Source organism: Mercenaria mercenaria, chromosome 17 (assembly GCF_021730395.1).
Source record: "Mercenaria mercenaria strain notata chromosome 17, MADL_Memer_1, whole genome shotgun sequence".
In the NCBI taxonomy this organism is placed as follows: domain Eukaryota; kingdom Metazoa; phylum Mollusca; class Bivalvia; order Venerida; family Veneridae; genus Mercenaria; species Mercenaria mercenaria.
In genome coordinates, this window is record NC_069377.1 from 10664076 (window position 1) to 10687313 (window position 23238).

The following is a 23238-nucleotide window of genomic DNA, read 5'->3' on the forward strand; positions in this document are numbered from 1 at the left end:
AAACTTTATTTGTAGCATTATTATAATGCCCTTTACCAAATTTTTTCAATTGGGGGTACACCTGGCCCCTTTTAGGGGCTGCAAGAGCTAAAGCTAGAAATACCTTTAAACAACTTCTACTAATGAATGGCTTGATGGATTTTCATCAGACTTGGTTTGTAGGATCATTATAAGGTCCTCTCTCAAATTTGTTCAAATGGGGGCAGTTGGCTCCTTTTAGGGGTTGCTAGGCTACAAGTAAAAATACATTTTAATGACTACTTATTGTGAACCACTCAATTAATCTTCATTAGACCTGGTCTGTGGCATCAATATAAGCCCTCTCATAAATTTGTTCAGTTTAGGGTGTTTGGCCACTTTAGAGTCAGATGGTTAAGGTCCTCGTCAGGTAAATGACTTAGGCCCATTTGTTTCTAAGTTTACATGATTCAAGATTCTTGTCCAAGGATACGATGAATATTCATTTTTTATAGTTAACAAATCCACAAATCTCATATTTCAACCTACAATCTCATACTCAACAAGAATGATGTAAACAAGACAAGACTGTTAAGCAGAGTAAAATGTCATTGTCCTCAAAATTGGGTGCTCTAGAAATGTTTGTCTAGAATCCAGTCCCGTGTGTTATGCACACACACAGTCAACTTCAACTTTCAAGGATTTCACTCTGTGATTCATTTAGTGAGTCATTAAATTTAAAAAAGACAATTTGACATTTATTTCCATTGCTTGTGTTTGAATCTTTGACATCATAGCAGTATCATGACTGTTGGATGATCGAGTGGCACCCCCTTTTAAGTTGTGTGTGGGGGAATATAGATTAGTCCTTGTCCTTCTGCAGGTATGTGTGTCAAATGGGACCTTTCATTGGCTTGTGGTCCTAACAAGCTCAAAGGAAACAAAACAACACTTTAAAATAATTTTGATTGACATTGTTTCTTGTCCACATTAGAAAGGTTCCTGACAGTAGGTTTGTACTCACTGTCTGTATTACATGAGCCGTGCCATGAGAAAACCAACATAGTGGCTTTGCCACCAGCATGGATCCAGACCAGCCTGCGCAGCCACGCAGTCTGGTTAGGATCCATGTTGTTCGCTAACGGTTTCTCTAATTGCTATAGGCTTTAAAAGCGAACAGCATGGATCCTGACCAGACTGCGCTGATGCGCAGGCTGGTCTGGATCCATGCTGGTCGCAAAGCCACTATGTTGGTTTTCTCATGACACGGCTCACATGTATTCCTAGTGGAGTGTGTGGTTACAGCTATACACAAAATTAGAGCCTGACAAATATTTAGTATTTTAAATAACACATTTGAAGAAAATTCATTTCCCAACAAAATGGCTTTTTTTTTCTTGGACAGAACCACAAAAATTTCTGTTAACAAAATTAATAGTTTCACAATGTATTGAAGAATCTCATGTAAAATATTATGTGCTCCAGACATAATTATGAATTTTTTTGTGTTTTCAGAATTTAACAATGTTCACATTAAGAGAGAACAAGATACGTGAATTACCAAAGGGCATTGGCTGCTTAGTGCATCTAAGTACATTTGATGTCTCTCACAATCATTTGGAGCATTTACCTACAGGTATGGAAACATTTGGTGTACTTAAGATTGGATAATATTGTGTCTGCCTTTGCAGAAGTGGGAATATAATGTTTTGTTTGTCTTTATCACAGTCTGCCTTTAGTTTGGTCCATCCATCTATTTCTTGGTAGACACTTTGATTCTGATCAATAACTGAAGAACATTTTGGCCTACATTGGTCAGTCCTTGACTGATTGCCCCTGGTCAGTAGCAGTTGAATGCATATTATTTAGTAAGTCAAAGGTCATTGTGACAGTGACTTTGAGGCTAAGAATTGGAAAAAGATTTGGCCTTGATTGTTTTAATTTTGTAGGATGATTCTTTAGTTACTAAATCATGGCATTGGAGCAAGCTTTTTGCTTCCATACTTCATAGGACGATTGTCAATGCTCACTAGGTGACCCTTGTTGTTTTGGTGATTTGTCTTAGGTCAAGGCGACAACGATATAAGATTAAAAATGTATTATGATTAATAAGTGGAGAAAGCTTTGACCTGATGCCATCTTACTTCATAGCAATATTGTCTATGGTCATATGGTCACTTTTTAACTTAAAGGATACAGAGGTTAATGGTCACGGTGACATTGACCTCTGGAGGGAATATAGTTTTGAATAAATAACTGTGACTGCTTAACTGGATAGGATAATTCCCAGTTAGTTGTTGTCGAGCCCGTAAGGGAGCAAAGACATAGTTGTCCAAATGGCTGTTCAATGTGTGTGCATCAGTGCGTCCGTCTGGATTTCTTTGTCTGGACCATAAGTTTGTCATTCATTGATTGTGGTATTTTAAAATAACTTGGCACAATTGTTCACCACCATGAGACGGCGTGTCGCGCACAACACCCGTGTCAATATCTTAAAGGTCAAGGTCACACTTGGAGTTAAAAGGTCAAATATGGCTATAATTGACCTTGTCTGGACAATAACTTCGTCATTGAATGTGGGATTATAAAATAACCTGGCACAATTGTTTACCACCATGAGGTGGTGTGTCGCGTGCAACTCTGGAGTCAATATCTTAAAGGTCAAGGTCACACTTGGAGTTGAAAGGTCAAATATGGCTATAATTGATCTTGTCTGGACAATAACACATGTGTCAATATCTTAAAGGTTAAGGTCACACTTGGAGTTTAAAGGTCAAATATGGCTATAATTGACATTGTCCGGACAATAACTTTGTCATTGAATGTGGGATTATAAAATAACCTGGCAATTGTTTTATTTGGCACACGTTTGTTTCAGTGAGACAGTGTATCGTGTGCAAGTCCCAGTCCTTTCGACAGCTGGCGGGCTCGACGTGTTGCCCTTGGTGCTAGTTACATAAAATGCTGATCAAAATTTGGCCCCATTTATCATTTCCTCCTTGGTAATTTGTTTTACTTCCCACTTTAACTTAACCCTGCCTATTATTTTTAGCTCACCTGTCACAAAGTGACAAGGTGAGCTTTTGTGATCGCGCGGTGTCCGTCGTCCGTGCGTCCGTAACTTTTGCTTGTGACCACTCTAGAGGTCACATTTTTCATGGGATCTTTATGAAAGTTGGTCAGACTGTTCATCTTGATGATATCTAGGTCAAGTTCGAAACTGGGTCACGTGCCTTCAAAAACTAGGTCAGTAGGTCTAAAAATAAAAAAACCTTGTGACCTCGCTAGAGGCCATATATTTCACAAGATCTTCATGAAAATTGGTCAGAATGTTTATATTGATGATATCTAGGTCAAGTTCGAAACTGGGTCACATGCCTTCAAAAACTAGGTCAGTAGGTCTAAAAATAGAAAAACCTTGTGACCTCTCTAGAGGCCATATATTTCACAAGATCTTCATGAAAATTGGTCAGAACGTTTACCTTGATGATATCTAGGTCAAGTTCGAAACTGGGTCACGTGCCTTCAAAAACTAGGTCAGTAGGTCAAATAATAGAAAAACTTTGTGACCTCTCTAAAGGCCATATTTTTCATAGGATCTGTATGAAAGTTGGTCCGAGTGTTCATCTTGATGATACCTAGGTCAGGTTCGAAAGTGGGTCACGTGCGGTCAAAAACTAGGTCATAAGGTCTTAAAATAGAAAAACCTTGTGACCTCTCTAGAGGCCATATATTTCATGAGATCTTCATGAAAATTGGTCAGAATGTTCATCTTGATGATATCTAGGTCAAGTTCGAAAGTGGGTCACGTGCCATCAAAAACTAGGTCAGTAGGTCAAGTAATAGAAAAACCTTGTGACCTCTCTAGAGGCCATATTTTTCATGGGATCTGTATGAAAGTAGTCTGAATGTTCATCTTAATGATATCTAGGTCGAGTTCGAAAGTGGGTCACATACCTTCAAAAACTAGGTCAGTAGGTCAAATAATAGAAAAACCTTGTGACCTCTCTAAAGGCCATATTTTTCATGGGATCTGTATGAAAGTTGGTCTGAATGTTCATCTTGATGATATCTAGGTCAAGTTCGAAACTGGGTCAACTGCGGTCAAAAACTAGGTCATTAGGTCTAAAAATAGAAAAACCTTGTGACCTCTCTAGAGGCCATACTTGTGAATGGATCTTCACAAAAATTGGTCAGAATGTTCACATTGATGATATCTCGGTCAGTTTTGAAACTGGGTCACGTGCCTTAAAAAACTTGATGATATCTAGGTAAAGTTCAAAACAGGGTCACGTACCTTCGAAAACTAGGTCAATAGGTCAAATAATAGAAAAACCTTGTGACCTCTCTAGAGGCCATATTTTTCAATGGATCTTCATGAAAATTGGTCAGAATTTTTATCTTGATAATACCTAGGTCATGTTCAAAACTAGGTCACAATGTCAAATAATAGAAAAAACGACGTCATACTCAAAACTGGGTCATGTGGGAAGAGGTGAGCGATTCAGGACCATCATGGTCCTCCTGTTTGTTATTTGTATACTGAAATTGCCATGTCCGGAATTTATGTATTAAACACATTTCAAAGGAAATTTTCACATATTCTTGGAATTTACAGTACTCATAGAGATAGAAATAATGCTGTTTAAAAGTTTCACATGTCTTTTTTACATTTCAGAGATAGGAAATTGTGTGATGTTAAGTTCTTTAGATCTCCAGCATAATGAGCTTTTAGATATTCCTGACTCTATAGGCAATCTCCGATCCTTGACAAGGTTAGGTCTAAGGTAAGAGCACTATACTTTTTCCCATACCAAGTAGTCGAGTGCGCTGTCTCCTCTGACAGCTCTTGTCCCATACCAAACTGAATTTTTAGCTCACCTGAGTATGTAGTGCTCAGAATGAGCTGACATGATCACTAGCAGTTCTCTCCCTGGGACAAAGTTGGCCTCACCCTAGGGTTAACTTGTTTTACGTGGACTTGTATAAGAAAATCTGTATTGATCTTCTTGTCTGAAGCTACAAGAGCCAAAGTGTAGACATTTGGTGTAAGAAAATCCTTAAAAAATCTTCTTGCCTGAAGTTACAAGAGCCAGAGCTGTGGCATTTGGTATGTAGCATTTGGTCGTCCTCTACCATATTTGTTCAATCATGCCTCTAGGGTCTAAATTCATCTGGCACTTGTTACTTTCAGCTGTGCATTATGTTGAAAAAAGTTGGCATAAACCTTCAATTTAACAAGCTGGTATGCCATATGTCTACGATGAAAAATCATGTAGTTTCTGCAGAATTACCTCCCTTTTACATTAGCAGTTAAAAGCTATAGATTTTCAGATATGCAGCTTTAAATCTGAACATTTTGCTTTATAACATTTGTGTAGCACAGTATTGTATATACAGCCCAACTTGGATACCCACAATACTGCCCTTTGCTCAAACTCGTGAGGTTGCAGCCAAGTCTCTTTATAATTTATAAAATATTTACATTCTCCCTATTAAACATCTGGCTAGTGTAATTCATGGATTTGCAAATCCTATTCTGTCGTTCATTGGCATTTCTTAATTGTTGAATGGCTGGAACAACTGGTAACTCTAAATAAATTTTATCAGTCCAGTCGCGTTCGTGTGAACAAAGGTTGACTGTACATCATTGACTAAGCTGCAGGCGAGATAATACGTCAATTTCCAGTCTGGGACTGTATATTTCACAACAGTACTTCATTCTCAGTCTTGTTATTTATTACAGCAGCTCCTGTCTTCGTGTATCCCAACATAATTTAAGTGTTTAAAAAATTGATGAACAGTCTGTTTTTAGAAAGAAAAAAAGTTGAAATGGTGTTAATGCAATGCAAAAATAACTGACTAATTTTAGCTTGTCCTCCTTTTAAGAAATGGTGTTGCTAAATTAACCATACATTTAAGGAATTTGAGTAATTTCTCCATATCTTTGCAGGTATAATAGATTGACGTGTGTTCCAGCATCATTAGCTAACTGTACACTGATGGATGAATTCAACGTAGAAGGAAATAATATATCAACATTGCCTGTAAGTCATTTTAGCCTGGAAGATTATATATATATTTCTGTCATATAAAAGTTTAAAAATGCAAAGCATGATAATAATATTGCATAAATGGATTGGATAGTGTAGATCTGAAGGTTACATCTTTCTGGCATAAAATAGTAAAAATGCTACTGGCCACTGAATCATGTTAGTCAAGGTCACACTATATTAAGGGTGATTCAACTGTCAAACCAGGATTTCAGTGGTTGAACTAGGAAGTGATCTTTCTCTGCTGAGCCAGGCTAAATACATGTAACCGCAAATGCTGGGTAGACTGTGTATTATGTTTGTTGTTTTTGCTTAGAGTATTGATCTCTTTAGGGAAGGAATCTGTCCAGCTGGCTTACAGGTTGGTGGTTAGACCCAGGTGCGTTCAGCAGCGTCCATACCTGAAATGGTGACTGGAGGGACACCTGGTTCTCCCTCCGATATCAATGTTGAAAAGTAGCCACATTATCTTTGCTGTGTCAATGTGTCTTTAAAAAAAAAAGTTTTATGTAGCTTTTTATAAAATAAATATATATGTTACAGGAGGGTTTGTTGTCGAGTTTAACAAGTTTGAAGTCATTCACTGTACCAAGGAATGCATTTCAGTCATATCCTACTGGAGGACCGTCACAGTTTGTCTCAGTTGAGGTAAGGTTTTACAGTCTGGCTGAAATTTGTTAACTCAATAAATACTAGGGATGGGAACGAATATTCGAATATTCGAAAATCGGTCGAATATTCGAATATGAAAATCAGATTCGAATATTCGTAAATTATTGTATTTTTTTTTTCCAAAAAAAGTATCATTGATTTTGGGCAATATGAGCATGCTAATTCTACAGAATAAAACCATGTCATGTTTGTTTATCGAGTATCAAAAGATGTCCAATTAAGAAGAAAATAGTTGGCAGGGCCATCGTTACGGATTAACAGTTTACAACAGGCGTCAATGTGTCAGATGCATGTCAAAAGATGTCCAGTTAACAAGACAATTACCTGGGTTCATCGCTACAGATTAACAGTTTGTATTAGGCGTGAATGTGATATCTTTTTTATCTTTTGTTCATTTTTATTGGCGCCTGTTTTATGTAACAAGTTGTAGAATTTTTTTTTTCGAAAACAATACCAAACTTGTAGATATTGCCGATCTTTTCACAATATTTTGTACGACGTTTCAGACCATCCGCAGAATCGGTTTTCATCCGCAATCGGCCGTATTCGAATTAAATTTTGAAGTACTTTATAATAAAATCAAGACATAGCATATGATTGATGCATAAGTTCATGTTGAAGGAGGTTTAAGTCTGCCTTACTTGCTTTTTACACGACGATTTTTACACGCCGATTGAAAAATTTCAAAATGGCGGCGGTAATACAACAGTGCGTCACGTGTTTAAATGGGACGACCTGCTATTTTTAAATAAAATTGCGACGGTCTAAATTATAACCGTTTTGATATTTTTGTATCATTTTGAAGCTAAAACACCGAATTAGTTAAATATGTTCATGATTATACTGACAGAATCGTGAAATAAAACGCTAGGATCGGCGGGTTTTGCTAGGTAGGATCGGGTTACCCGAAACAAACATTTGTTGGTCTTATTACGTACGATGATCCACTCTTTAAACAAATGAATACGTTGTGTATATGCCAATCACTTAATAAGAATTTAAAGCTTCCATTAAAATAAACCGAATATTCGAATATATTCGAATAAGGCAAACCGAATATTCGAATATTGATTTCAGTATTCGTTCCCATCCCTAATAAATACCAGTTTATCTATTGTCTTTATGACCCTGTTCATCTGTTTGTCTGTCCATATGAAAGGCTTGGTTTTTCAGCTATAAATTTGAAATGATTTGGGGGATTGCAATGAAACTTTGCACAGATGTTAAGCATCAATATATTTGTTGTACTGATTGTAAGTAATCTGGTCCATACAGCAAGTTCACAGGCAAGGTCAAATTAAAAATAGATAAGGTATCGGCTAGTGTGCCTTGGCTGTTATTATTAAACAAATTAAAGGATTTCATTGGAACTTGACAATAATTTTAAGAATGATACTTCTGGGCCTCCGTAGTCAAGTGGTTTAGTGGCTAGACTCCCCATTTTTGTGTTCGTAATCTTGCTTTGGGTGTAGAGTTCTTTAATGTGAAGAAGTCATACAGTTAGCTTATGGAAAGTGGCGGATCTACGCAGATGCCCGTCTGAGCTTGAAATAATGCATGAAGAGACATCTGGGGTCTACCTATACAATTAAAAGCAGAAAATTCATTCTATGACCTGTAATTGACTTGGTGTGATGTTAAATCCAATAAATATACAATGAAAACAATTGTGTGTCATACACAAGTCAGGGCGGTACATCCAGTGTGAAGCTCTTTATGCCCCCGAAGGGAGGCATATTAGTTTTCAACTGTACGTCCGTTTGTTCGTTCGTTCGTTCGTTCATAACAACGTTAACTTTTTTGCATGAAGGCACTTTACTCGCGAACCACTGCACCCATGACCTTCAAACTTTACATGCTGATAGTACTTATTGAGTACACGACCCCTACTGATTTTGGGGTCAAAGGTGAAGGTCACCAGGTCAAAGGTCAAGGCACTGCGGGGGGCATTTGTCACCATTAATGACAGCAGCTGCTCTTGTTGATTAATATCTTAGTGTAAATATGTCCCGCATATTTCTTTTAAACTATTCTGCGGACTTAATGAAACTTTGAACATAGTTTAAACATGGTGAAATTTGTCATTTGCACAAGTCCAGTTTGTATGGACAACACAGACAACAGCACTTGGTTAGAGTAAGGGTTATCATACCTATCTATAACAGTTAAACAACTGAAACTGAATATATTGAAAAGAATTTGATTTGTACCTTAAAGGCCAAGGTCAAAGGCAAGGGTAAACATACCTGCCCATAGCTTTTAAACAATACTGAAACTGAACATGAGGAGAAAGTTTGCCTTGCTCAAGACTCTGGTTCATACCTCAGCAGTCAAGGTGAACTGCAACAACACTTGGGTTGAGATTATATCAGTACTTCAGTTGATTTAGACAAGAAAAATAGGTTTTTAAGATGCAAATGTCATACAGCTTTGTTACAGAAAACATAAATGTAGGTTAGATTTTAACCAAGTTTGTAAATACTCCATACGGTAAGTGTACCATTTCAGGATAACACTATTTAAGTTTGGAACAATGTGTCACGACTAATTTCTGAGACGTGAACATTTTAGAGAAGTATTCTAATTCTTGCTATGTTAAGATACATGTAATATTTTCTACTGCCTGAATATTTTCAGTCAATCAACATGGAGCACAACCAGATAAACAAGGTTCCATATGGGATATTTTCTGCAGCTAAATGTCTCTCCAAGTTAAACATGAAAGATAATCAGCTCACCTCACTACCTCTAGGTAAGTTAGAGTAATCTCCCTTTGGTATACTAAATGTAAGGAAATGACAGAAAAAGTCTGCTCCTTTAGATACCTCGTGTCTTCATCCTGTTGAAAAAAACATAAAAAATTTTGCTTAAGGTAGTTCTGCACGTCAGGATCGAAATTTTTTCTACAATGTAGAATTTGATTAAACTCTGATTTTTCAAAACATCGGAATATACTAAGAAAATTCAGCAAATAAAAAAGATAGGGTCGTGTGCTTGATTTTTTGCTAGACTGATTTGAAAAATTTCGACCTCACGCAAGTTTTCGTAATGGGAGTCTATGGAAAAAACGCAATTTTCAAAACATTTTCGCGAATAGAAATCTTTCTACAATGTAGATTTTAATGAAACTTCTCACAGTCATAAATAAATATATGGCCTATAATATGGTGAAATAAAATGTATAGGTCCGTGTGCTTATTTTTGAGATATTTGGCTATGATTAAAGTGAACCGCCTATTTAAGCTAATTTTAAGACATTATTTTGAATTATTTAACGTTTAAGATGTTTTAATATCATATTTTAACTTTAGAAAGATAGTAACAGTGCCATTTTAATACATTTATTCACAGGTTGCCCTTAATTCATAAACTGATTTTCGTTTCCGTACGCTGAATCCAGGCATTATTCTACGTTTACCGGATAAGTGACGTTACGCCATCACTTCCGGTTTTTCAAACGTGCAGAACTACCTTAAAATGTTATTATATATATAATAAGAAGCATACTCCGAAATCATTTAATTAAGTGGGTAAATCATTCAATTGAGGGTACACAGAATTTTCCAAAACTTTTCTTTGGATATGATTAGATTTCGATGTTTAAACATTACATGAATAAAAAATGTTGGGATTTGATTTGATTTTTTTGGATTGACCCAACCTGGAAATCCACAAAAATTAGTAACATGGATTTGTTACTACAAAATAAATGATGCCACAAAGATGGGATGAAGTGTGTTTTACATGTTAAAAACAACAGTTTTATGCAGGTTGTTGCTGTAATGTACAGGTAAAAGTCTAAATGATTATATTTCAGATATTGGCCAGTGGACGAACATGGTGGAACTTAATCTAGGAACCAATCAGCTCACTCGTATACCTGATGATATCCAGAATTTAGAAAAATTAGAAAACCTTATACTTAGTAATAACTCATTAAAGGTAAGGTGTAAGACATAATTCATTATTGCATGTGAAATTGCGTCTGAAGGTTGAGACTGAAGTTAAAAACTTGCCACATTTAAAGCTGGGTAAATCAAAATAGTGTATTGTATAGAGGATATTTGTTTGTTTTAGTGTAAGATCGAAATATATTTCACCGAGTGAACACTATAATGCAATATTTTCACGAGTGGCGCAGCCACGAGAAATGTAAATTATGGTGTTCACGAGTGAAATATATTTCAGTCTTACACTGAAACAAACAAATTTTCTATTTATTTTATGCATTTTAATGGTTTTAACCAAATTATATTCAGTTTGCCCGCGCAACGTCACGTGCATCGCATCATAACGTGATAATGTCGAGACGTCAGGATGTCTTTGTAGAAAATCTATAAATAATTTTATTACGTTTTCTGATTTCTCTGACATTTAATTATGATACAATGTAAATATTTATTGATCCTTTTATTATTTTCATACATCTTTACCTTTACTGAAGAATATTCTGCAAGGAATTTCCTATCATTTATAATTCATAACATTTCACATTCAAATGTAGTTCTATACTAGTGAAAAATAAAAATGACATTTTCACTGTTTGAAACAGTGAAAATATCAATTTTTTTTTTCACTGATAAATGTTAGTATTTCACAGTAGAGTATAAAATAAATAGTAATACCGGTAACTGTAAAAAGTTAACACATCAATTGATGTCAAAATAAAACAGAAAAGTAGATGCTGTGTGATAAGTTAGAAAAGTAAACTCTAGACTGGTGTTGTAAATATTATTAAAATTTTATTTTTTAAAGAAAGGCTAGAGTTGGTATGGCCATGTAATAAGTCAGGAAAGCTTAACCTTTAGCCTGCTGGCAGCAAGTGATTCTGCCTTTGCAACCAGCGCAGACCAAGATCAGCCTGCATGTCTGTGAAGGCTGATCATGGTCTCTGCACTGTTCACTGTTCAGTCAGTAAACTTTCATTGAGCGCCCTTTCGAATAATAAATGGTACTGCCCAAATTAAACGATGGACCGGACCATTTTAGAAATTTAGCAGGCTAGAGGTTAATACAGGTGACCACTACAGCAAGTTTAACTGTATTTCAGAGATTACCTGCAAGCATAGGAAACTTGAAAAAACTACAAGTGCTAGATTTAGAAGAAAACAAATTAGAATCCCTCCCACAAGAAATAGGTAGGCAGTTCTTCATTGTTATGTGTTATTATTATTATTATTATTATTATTCTTATTATACCTAACTTATATAGTACTCTTTTCATACAAAATATGTACGTTCAAAAGTGCTTTACAAAAACATAAAGAACACATACATACACATACATACATGAAAAGATATTGGTGTTGACATTCCTGTCCTCATGAAATGCAAGGGGTGATGTAAATGTATATACTTGATATATATATAAGGGCTACTTTCATTACACAGCTTTTGTATTTAGCAGTCTTCAGGCAAAAAAGGCCTGGGCCTAAACTGTTCCAGCTAAATTGAAAATAGTATAAATGCTAAAAATGCAATAAAATCATAAGGGATGTGAGCTGTGGAGGTTGAGAGCAAAAATACCTCCGGAAGTCGCTAGAATGAACCATTTAACGTTCAATTTCGAAAGTAGATGTGGAGAGAATGTCCGAGACACCTAGAGAAATCTTCTCTGCAGGCCTACAACTTCAAAATTTGGTCTTTAAACAAAGATTGTGATACTGTAGATTGTGATGTGATTAGTTAATTTGTTTTGCCTTATGTCATTTTGCGATATGATACATAAATTTGATGTTAAGAATTCCCATTTCCGAGTTTTGTTATAATTTTTGGATTTATAATATTCACATGTATGCTGAATTTGCATGTGACTCGGTTAAAAAGTAGTAGCAAAAAATAAAGCTTTGGTAAATATTACCCAATATACGGAATATTTAGATTCTTTGCTTTATACCTTGCATGTAAATAATTATTTCATTGACATTGACAGGTCAGTTACGAGAATTACGGCGTCTAGTGGTACAAACAAATCAACTTACGTCATTACCAAGAGCTATAGGGTATGTGTTACTTGTGTTTTCCTTTTAAGGTATACTTGGTCTGGATCCATGCTGGTAGCAAACCCACTATGTTGGTTTTCTCATGGCGCGGCTCAGTTAGCTATTAAAGTTGCATTCTGTTGCAACAATTTCCATTTGTTCATGACCAAGAGAATAGTTGGATTGAGAGTAGGGCAACTTGTAGCTAAAGAAATTATTTGGTTTTGTTGGGCTTTAAGTTACACTGACTTTGGATTAGGTAATATATTTACTACACAGCTTTTAGGTACAGGAGGAACCCATGCTGGTCAGGTTGTTAAGGTATCATTGACCTGTCCTACAGGTCGCTGGTTTGGGCCTCACTGGATGACAACCAGGCCGTCTCGTATGACGTTAGTACTGGTTTTTCCAGGAAACATACTCAGTAGTGATTCAGATAAGCTTCAGGCTTTCATCACAATCAAGCTAAAACAATAAATTAATATAAACTAAGGTGCCCTTTGAGTCATTATTTTTTGCACAAGTACTTAATGATAAAACCACCGACCTGAAACGAGTAAACTAAATTTGTGATGCTAGATGTCACAGTAGCATGAAGTCATTGATATTAACCAGTTACACATTGTGGCTCTAAGTTGTCAAGATAGGTTAGGTAAATACAATATGTTTAAAAACAACAAGAACAAGAATTGTTTCTGTCTGACTGACTAATCTGTATTTTCTATTACAGGTGTTTAAGTAATTTACAATATTTAGGTGCTGGAGAAAATCATCTCACTTCCATACCAACAGAAATAGGTATGTTTAAGACCAGAAATTTTTTAATTGTTAGAACAAATGCCATGTATTTTCGCGACCTAAACTTTCCTAGTTTGTTGACAACTCAATTGTGGTTGTAAAGAAAACAGTCCTGAAAAAAACTTATTATATGTAAACAAAAGTTTGAAGAGTTGGACTATATCTGCGCTGTCTGACAAGAACCAACAACTTAGATTTATAAAGAAAATCTTGAAAAACAAATTAATAATATTTCACAAAGGGATACCTTTTAAGTTTTAAACTAGTATAACTAAATGTTAAAAATTCCCAGTTTTCTTGATTAGCCGATGCTTTTTTCCAATTTTGACAGCTTTCTACATAAAAGATTCCCAATTTGATCAGGGGCCTTTTCCCATAAAACCCTTGAAAAAGCCTTGATAATGTATTTTCATGTGGATGATACATAATGTAACAAAAACTGAATATTTTATTTTTTGTCTACAGGTGCTCTAGAAAGTTTAGAATCCTTGTATATAAATGACAATGCCGAGTTACATTCGCTACCGTATGAGCTAGCACTGTGTTACAATCTGCAAATTATGAGTATTGAAAACTGTCCTCTCAGTCAGCTACCCCCAGAAATAGTGGCACGAGGCCCATCATTAGTGATACAGGTAATCTTATATGACTTTTAACTTTTTAATACTTTATGCAAGGGCCCGTTTTTTTGTAGTAAAAGTTTTATTAGTCTTTACCACATGCCTAAGTAAGGCAAATTTCAATATTAATAGTTTCAAGTTCAGATTATTTGAAAAATGTCACACAAAGTGTGTATAGTATTCCATGAATTTACTAAGTCTAAAGTGTTCTTCATTTTCAGTTCTTAAAAATGAATGGCCAGTACTGCAACATGTGAAAGAAGTATATATTCAGGAGGGGTGAAAGGACATGATTGTTGCTATAGCAACTATAAACATTGTTGCTAAGATACAAGTTTGTGATATCATGGGGTTTTGTAGTGATGTCCATTCAGCATTCAGACCAGCATAGTTGTTTTGTGGAAGTATGCTGGTATCCGGTGATTTTAAGAAAGAGATTCATGGGGTATTTTTGTTTTCGTACTTTGAAAATGGAACAGTTTTTCTGAAATGTGATGTCCATTATGGGCGAAGCTACATTCTGTGTGCGTGTGTGCCAAATAGTGCTACCCGATTGAAGATCGTAGATATTGCTTTAGCAACATCAAACAGACAATGCTTCAATTAAAAGTGCAATGTTGGTGATATATTGATATATTCTTTGACTACCCACAGCTCGGGGAGTTTTTAAATGCAGATATGTCATTTTTAGACAGAACAGAAAATTGAAACAGACTTTAGCTGCGGAAATGGGTATTTATAGTCTGTTTCAATAAATTGATATTCCTTTTCTTTAATGTGAAAAAAAGCTACATAGTAGTGTTATGTTTATTGATAATGGTATTACAGGGGTGTATTACAATGTATGTTGTAAATCTGTGTTAGAAATATGTTATTTGAAACTTATGAGATTTTCCAGGGTGCGCACAGACTTGGAAAACAAATTTTCGAGAAAAAAGTGACAAGAAAACTGCCGATTTTGTCACGGAAAATTGTCAGGGAAATAGTCTGATTAGCCTTAAATTTGAAAATACCTCCTTCAAAATTATTGTAGATGGTAAAAATAAACAAGCAGCATCTTGAACTATTTCTTCAAAAAATGCTGATTATGCAATTTTCAATGCGATACAAAATAGGATGTGTACAAATTTATTTTTGAGATAATTTTCGAGGGTAATGAATTGAACAATGCACTGTTTCCAGTAATTCAAAGCACTTACTTTTAGCTTTCTTCCTGAAAAATATCATGGACTTTTGGCAGCGTAAGTCTGTGCGAATCCTACTTTCCCTGTATAGAGAGTATAGGTATTATACAAAAATATGCCATCTTAGTTTTCTCATTAGTTTTGAAATATTCTTGAAATAATTTTGAAATTCCATTGTGAGAGAAGTATTTTGTGAAATATGCTGTAAATATTTAGGCAGATTTGTTTGATATTGGAACAGGATGATCCTGTTTGGCGTATTCATAATCAGGTTAAAGGGACTGGCAAAAAGTTTATGTTTCTGTTTTCTTAACCCTTATGCTGCTAAATTTCTATAATGAACTTGTCCATCTTTCAATTTGGACAGTACTATTAACACTGGTCGCGAAGGCAGAAACAAACTATCGTGCCCGGCATGATAAGGGTTAAGATTAATAGAAAAAGTGGGGTATCACTGAAATAGCATTTATATATTTTTGTTAAAGCCTGCAGATATATACTGTTTGATTAAAGTTTTTTGTTCCAAATGTAAGTAAATTAACCTTTAGCCTGCAGGCAGCAAGTGATTCTGCCTTTGCGACTAGTGCAGACCAAGATCAGCTTGCACATCCGTGCAGGCTGAACATGGTCTGCACTGTTCGCTATTTAGTCAGTAAATTTTCAGTAAACACCCCTTCAAATGATGAATGGTACTGCCCAAATTGAATGATGGACAAGTCCATTATAGAAATTTAGTAGGGTAAAGGTTAAAGAAAAATGGAATAACATTATAAAAAAAAAAAACTTTTATACATTTTTGCAGAATGTTTACCTTTTAGTTTAGGTAATCCAATGGTAATGGTCAGCATTTCTTCATTTCCGCTTTAGTTTGGTTTATTCTACCCATAATGCACATAACACATTAAATATTGCATTGAAAACTGTATTGAATATTTAAATGTTAGATTTATATGATAATCAGCTGAAAAGTATGGAGAAACATAAATGGAGAGGTTGTTATATCATACAAGTGTTGTGTGAGTTTAGAACATTGCAAGCTTTTCTCGAAATACATCCAAATATATTCATCTGGCCCTGTAAAAGCAAACATGCACTTTAAAATGTTTAGTGTTATCTGTAGCAAGTGATTCAGTTAGTTAAAGGACAATTCTAGCAAGACACTTACGACTAATTGTAAACGGATTGAGTATTTTGTTTTCTGAAAATGTGTGTGCCGATGGGAGCTATAGGGCAAACATTTATGCCCCCAAGCCAATGGCCCCTGGCACAGCCTGAAATGAACACTGGCTATAATAAAATTTAAATTTGTTATAAATTGTAATAGAAGAGCTCTGTTAATAAGTTTTGCCAAGTTATGTCTCTCCTTCGACTTAGAAACTTTCGAATAAGCTAGCATGCTGTCTTGAAGACAGCTCTTGCTCTGATAATTCTTGTTTTCTGCTTAACCTTTAGCCTGCTGGCTGCAAGGGATCTGCCTTTGCAGCCTGCACATCCATGCAGGCTGATCATGGTCTGCACTGTTCACTGTTCGGTCAGTAAATTTTCAGTGAACACCCCTTCAAATAATAAATGGTACTGCCGAAACTGAATGACAGCGGAGTCCATTTTAGAAAATTGAGCAGGTTAAAGGTTATTGGAAAGGCATTCTTTATTTGTCTATAATGTTTTTGATTTTTTGATGCAATAAAATGTTGATGTCAAAGTTATAAACAGAATTTGAGATTTTATGCTAGAAGGAAGAATTCTGGGGCAGAATCTGGTTTTTTTGCGGAGCTGATACAGGGCTGATGATTGCAAGTGGCCTAGATTGATGTCAGTCTAGTTATAAATAACATGCTTTATTTGCATATGTTAGACACACTTTAGTCTGGATCAGAAGAACATCATACCTGTAACTGCAGCTCAAATTTGAGAACTTGTATATAACATTGTCCTGATTCCATTTCATTGTGCCATATTGTTATTAAAGGGGAATATGCTATATTTGAAAACTATTTTATCCAATTGTTGTCAGAAGACCCGTGGACATATAGTGTTTGAACTCTCTGTCCACCCATCCATTACACTCATTTGTGTACTCTTCTCAACTAAATCAATTTCCTTCAAGTTCAAATGGAACTTGGTAAATAACATCATCAACATGAAGTGGACATGAGCATATTGTAGGGACTTTATGACCTTTTGTTGTTTCTTGTGTCATAGCCCTTTCTGGGACTTTGAAATATTATAACTAACCATGTTAGAACATTGTATTCAACTCTTCTTAAGGTTTCCATCCAAATCAAATGACACTTGATATATATTATCAGCATGAAGGGGACATGAGAATATCTTGGAACTTAGAAGCTTTATGTTTTTTCTGGAGTTATTGCCCTTCTTTGCCCTTCCTTTTAATTTGAAATGTAACAGTGATGTGAGAAATTTTAAGTACTCAACTGTTCCTACAGTTTTCATCCAAATCAAATGGAACATGGTTGATATCATCCCCATGAAGAGGGCATTTGTATATTTTAAGGAATTTCTTAACCAATCATTTTTGAGTAATGGCCCTTTTGTGGAGGTTGTACTACTACAACTTTTTCAGAACATTGTGTACTCGGCTATTACATCGATTACCATCTTGCATTTTCAGAGGGCTTGTATCATACATATTTGACATTCTCGATTTAATGAGGAGTAAATTGGTAAAACGTTAAAACTGGCATATTTTTTTATGAATAATGGACTACAAACAAGAAAAACACTAGACAGTTAATGAATCATCAGCCATTCTGGGCATAGTGTTGTCCTACTTTCGGTAGATGGGCATGACCATATATGGTGAATCTGTGAATAACAACTAAGATTTTCATATTTTGTTGGCCTTTGCAGTGCTATAAAATATATAAATGTTAGTTTCGGTGAAAAACTGTATACCTTAAATTACAATTCTCGATTATTACATGTGACATAATTTTACCCCAAATACTATATTTGGCCATGCCCATATATACTAAAAGGAAGAAATGATAACATCTCTGTGCCGGAAATGGCAGCCATTTAAATACACAGATAATATCTAAATGGCTATGTCTTTTTTTCGTATATGATTTCATGATTTTTTCCACAACACTTTCTAAATAGAAATATTGCGAAATGTTGCATAATCCCCGCAAAGGATGAGAAAGAAAATGAAAGAAATAATTGTGAACATATTTGTGTTTTCTTTCAGAAAAGCAAAGACAAAATGATTTTGGTTGACAGAGATTTTGTGATGAATATATTTTCAAACAATGCAACATGTATGCTTTCATTTTGATGGAATCTCTGCTATCTAGTTTTACTTTATCAAACAGAATGGCTGGTACTACCAGAATTAAAGAAAAAAAACCCTTATCATGCTTGACATGAGTGATTCTGCCTTTGCGACCAGTGTAGATCATGATCTGCACTGTTTGCCATTATGTCAGTATCTTTTTGGTAAGCCCCCCTTTTAACAGCTAATGGTATTGTCCAAATTAAAAGATGGACAAGTTCATTATAGAAATTTAGCATGGTAAGGATTAAGATGAATCACTTGTTAAACATTCAAGTAAATGGCTCCGAAGATCAGGTTTGAATGTGATTCCCTTTCATTGCATTGTTTGTTAACTTTGTGAGCTGTTTTCTAAATCTAGTAAAGTATTAAAATGATACACTTTCATGCTATCTAAACTGGTTTAACATACTGCTTTATATTTTTGTTTATTATTTATGCAAAAGTTGTTACTCTGTTGAGATGTGTGTTTTGTCTTAAATGTTGTTGTGATTTGCAAGTGCTTTCTTGATAAAAGACAGTATGTAGTCCTTAATGTTGAAAGATTTATTATACCTACAAACAAATCAGAAGAGTTTAAGAGACATTTCTTATGCTCCCCAAAGGGGCAGCATGTAGTCGCTGCTGTGTTTGTCTGTCTCGCAATTCTTTGTTCGGAGTATTTCTCCACAACCACGGTTTGGAATATAGTGAAACTTAATAGGAAACTGAAGAGGAGATATGCATATTGTCTTTGAGTTATTGCCGTATGATTATTCAACATTAATATACTATTGTACAATGTCTTGTCCAGAATATTCCTCAGCAACCACTGACTGGAATTCACTGAAACTTCATAGGAAGCTTCGCTCCTAAGAGAAGAATGCGCTTCCAAATTTAATGTTCTGGTTGGATGATTGTTCAATGATATAATTATTGCCCTTTGCTTTTTGAACTTTAGTGAACTGCATGTGCCCAGTCAGCAAATTCCACTTTTGTTCTTATTCTTATTATCTTCACATGCAATAATCATATTTCGGGAAGCATCCATTGGTTTTACTGATATTTCTTGTTATTCCGTCAGTACTCGTACATTTTTTCACAAAATTGTGTAAAAGGTTATTTTTCAGCAACTCATAAATCTATCATTTTCTTTTGCATTGTTTGCATCTGGTTGTTTATAGACAGTCCCATGTTGAAATTAGCAAAATGATGATATCACAGTGACCTTCAGAATCTCTGCTGTATATAGCATATCGTTATATATCCTAAAAGTAGCCATATTTGACAACCTTTAAATCGATGTAATTTGGTAACTTTCTGTAAATTAGCTATAAATCAGTGTAAGGTAACTTTCTCTTAAATAACCCATAAATAAGTGTAATTTTAGGACGGTAATCACAGATCTATGTAATTGGTTAAATTTTTTGGAAATAGCCATGAATTCAACGAACATTTTTCTTGATATTACCAAAAAGTAGTCATACATGATTGTAATTTGGCAACATTGTTAAAGTAGCCATGAATCATTGTAATTAATGTAGTCAAGAATCTGTTTAACTTTTTTTTAAATTCTCAAACGAAAAGCTGTGAATTGGTGTAATTTGTCATAAATCAGTGTATTTTCTTATATTTCCTGAATCAATGTAGCCAAGTAATTCCATGAAAATAGCCTTGAATCAGTATACAGTAATTTGTTTAATTCTTTGAAACTAGCCACAAAGCTGTAATACATTATATTTACTGAAAGGAGTTGTTAAATCAGTGTGATTGCTAGAATCCTTGAATGAAAACAGTTGCCTAGAAACGGTAGTGTCAGTGTTTGTATACGTGATTGTTGTATAGGATTGGCTTTAATTTTAGCTTGTGTTTTAGTGTCGTTATTTATTATTTTTACAAGGTTAAAATATACTATTTGAGCCGCGTCATGAGAAAATCAACATAGTGGGTTTGCGACCAGCATGGATCCAGACCTGGTCAGGATCCATGCTGTTCGCTAACAATTTCTCTAATTGCTGTAGGCTTTAAAAGCAAACAGCATGGATCCTGACCAGACTGCGCAGATGCGCAGGCTGGTCTGGATCCATGCTGGTCGCAAACCCACTATGTTGATTTTCTCATGGCGCGGCTCATTTTGTTTTGCTTTTTATTGTTGGAATTGTTTTTATAGTTTTGACAAAAAGTGTTCATATAAATATCCTTTTCATGAGTTTTTAATGGTCAAAGTGTACAAGTTGTAGAAAAGAATAATATAAATTGTTACATTTCTGTGCTAAATTTGTTGACAAAGCTGTATTCTACACAGTTTGTTGTTTGTAAATATTGTGTAAAATGTCAACTGTCGGATTGGTACTGTTCCCATGGGAATTGTCAGATAGGCAGTTCTTGCATATAATTGTGAAATCAGTTAATTTTCCTGGGAACTGTAAAATTGATACTATGTCCTTGTAAATGTAAACTAAGTATTGTTCCCTGGGGACTAACAAATTGACACTGTTCAGGAACTGTCAAATTTACACTGTTCAAATGCAACTGTCTAATTGGTACTATTTACAGGGAACTGTCAAATTGAAATAGTTCCCAGGTAACTGTCAGATTAACTCTGTTCCCTTAATACTGAAAAAAAGAGAATGGAATGCAGGTATTACTGAGTCAATTTTGGACATTTTTGAAGTTTTGATTTTTGATGTTGAATATGTACAATGCCCATTTCTCACTAAAATGTTTTGCCATTTAATATTGATTAAAGTCTGAAAAATCCTTTTGAGATGGATTTAATGTAGCAAAATATATAAACTAACTATATGTAAAGCTGCAATGCAATTAATGTAAAACATAATAAATGCCATTTTGGCATAACAATTTTTAGTATGTATTATAAATTCTAACATGGCCCTTTGTTTTTTCTTTGGTTAGTTTAACAAAGAGAATGTAAATTTTGTGATAAGCAGTATCTGATATACAGACTGGTGGGAGAACAGTAATAGACTTCAGTTACTGAAAAAGAAGAAATTTTCGCAAGTTTTTAATTTTCGCTATATTCTTAAGGCACTACATCTCTCGAAAATTAATCTTTGCATAAATATTTACCATTTGTATAATCCAAATTCAAGTATACTATTTTTGCAACTGCGTGAATATTAAACCTCCCGAACATACTCAAAATTTAAAATTTGCGAAATTTTGACCCAGCGAAAATATATTCTTTTACAGTATGATGTCAGGTAGCCTCATGACATCCAATGCATTACTTCTCGGATGAATCAAGTGCTGAATATTTTTTACCATAATGTTTTAATGAAAATGTTAGAATGAAAATAACCATTACCTTCTTGTGGTTTATCATATAATTTACCACAGTATATCTTTCAAATACGTGGATATTTAACCACTTAGGCTAACCCCCTTGTGGTTCTACTTCTGCACATCTGAACTCTGAACCATGGTTAATCACAGACAGTAAACAATATGATGGTCTTTATTAATCGATAATCAGACATATAGTACGGATTATTCAAGCAAAAAAAAAAGTTATTTTACCGTATGTCTATATAGATATTGTGTACTTACTGTTCACAAACTTTCATATATGAAATTTGGGCATGATATATATTTAACATTTTATACTCTTAAAGATTAGGGAGGAAAATTAATTAGAAATTACAGTTTTCTCCAAATTTTTCTTGGATCAGTATATAATTTTAATGTGTATTAGGAATGTACAAGGAAGTCAGTTTTGTACAGGTTTTTTTTGTACAATTGGTGCAGTTCATTACAAATGCTCCTAGAGGCGTTGAACTGAATGGAGCATATATACATTCGCTATATATAATTGACCATAGCATATTTTTAATTGACTATTTACCATACTTAACCTAATATGTGCATCTTTAAAAAAAATATATAGATGTTGAATAATTTTAATATTTCTTACAATTCTTGATATTATTGATAGAATAGTATATTAATGTGTTTGAAATAAAATGTCAGCTTTTACTAATATGTTTATAATAAATGGTGTTACACATATTAGGTTAAATGTGGTAGATATTTTACAATGTTTCTATCACGTTGTTGTTGTTGTCACATCTGGACTGGTGTCTGGTCACAGATTGATTCAATAAAGAAATGCCTTTTATATTGTGTTCATTTCTTATTCTTTAACCTTTAGCCTGCTGGTGGCAAGTGATTCTGCCGTTGTGACCAGTGCCGACCAAGATCAGCTTGCACAGATGTGCAGTCATGGTCTGCACTGTTCGCTATAAAGTCAGTAAATTTTCAGTGAACACCCCTTCGAATAATTAATGGTATTGCCCAAATTGAATGATGGACCAGTCCATTTGAGAAATTTAGCAGGCTGAACGCATGAATATTTCATAGCCTGCTTATGGACAGTAATGTTATGGAGTGGTAAATATATGTCATTTGACCAGGTTTCATGCTTGGATATTTGTTCCAGTGTACCAGCACCTGAGCCAGGCCAGTACGAGTTAATTGCTAGATTATCTGACATAAATGTGAACCTAAACCAAGAGTTATCAGACTTGGTAATTTCAGTAGGTCTGATGTCTGGGAAACTTTGTGTGAAGTTTCAATCAAATACGTAAAGTTGTTAACTGGGAACCAGCTTGATAGTTGCCTGCAAACCTTGAACAAAAATTTTGAGTTGAGAAAGAATAATCTTTCTATAGTGTTTGA

The 23238-nt window shown here is 34.7% G+C and overlaps 1 protein-coding gene across 1 annotated transcript in view; it reads left to right on the forward strand.

Annotated features, from left to right (window-relative positions):
- The window catches only part of LOC123537331 (leucine-rich repeat protein SHOC-2-like), a 42330-nt gene extending 19652 nt beyond the window's left edge, over positions 1-22678 (forward strand). The window contains exons 7-17 of the mRNA XM_045321012.2: positions 1474-1594; positions 4637-4745; positions 5912-6005; positions 6555-6659; positions 9321-9435; positions 10501-10625; positions 11734-11821; positions 12616-12685; positions 13395-13462; positions 13928-14097; positions 14304-22678. Of these exons, the coding sequence (XP_045176947.2) occupies positions 1474-1594; positions 4637-4745; positions 5912-6005; positions 6555-6659; positions 9321-9435; positions 10501-10625; positions 11734-11821; positions 12616-12685; positions 13395-13462; positions 13928-14097; positions 14304-14339 (1101 nt within the window). The 3' untranslated portion in view covers positions 14340-22678. The remainder of the gene's footprint in view (positions 1-1473; positions 1595-4636; positions 4746-5911; positions 6006-6554; positions 6660-9320; positions 9436-10500; positions 10626-11733; positions 11822-12615; positions 12686-13394; positions 13463-13927; positions 14098-14303) is intronic.
- Positions 22679-23238: the final 560 nt, after the last annotated feature.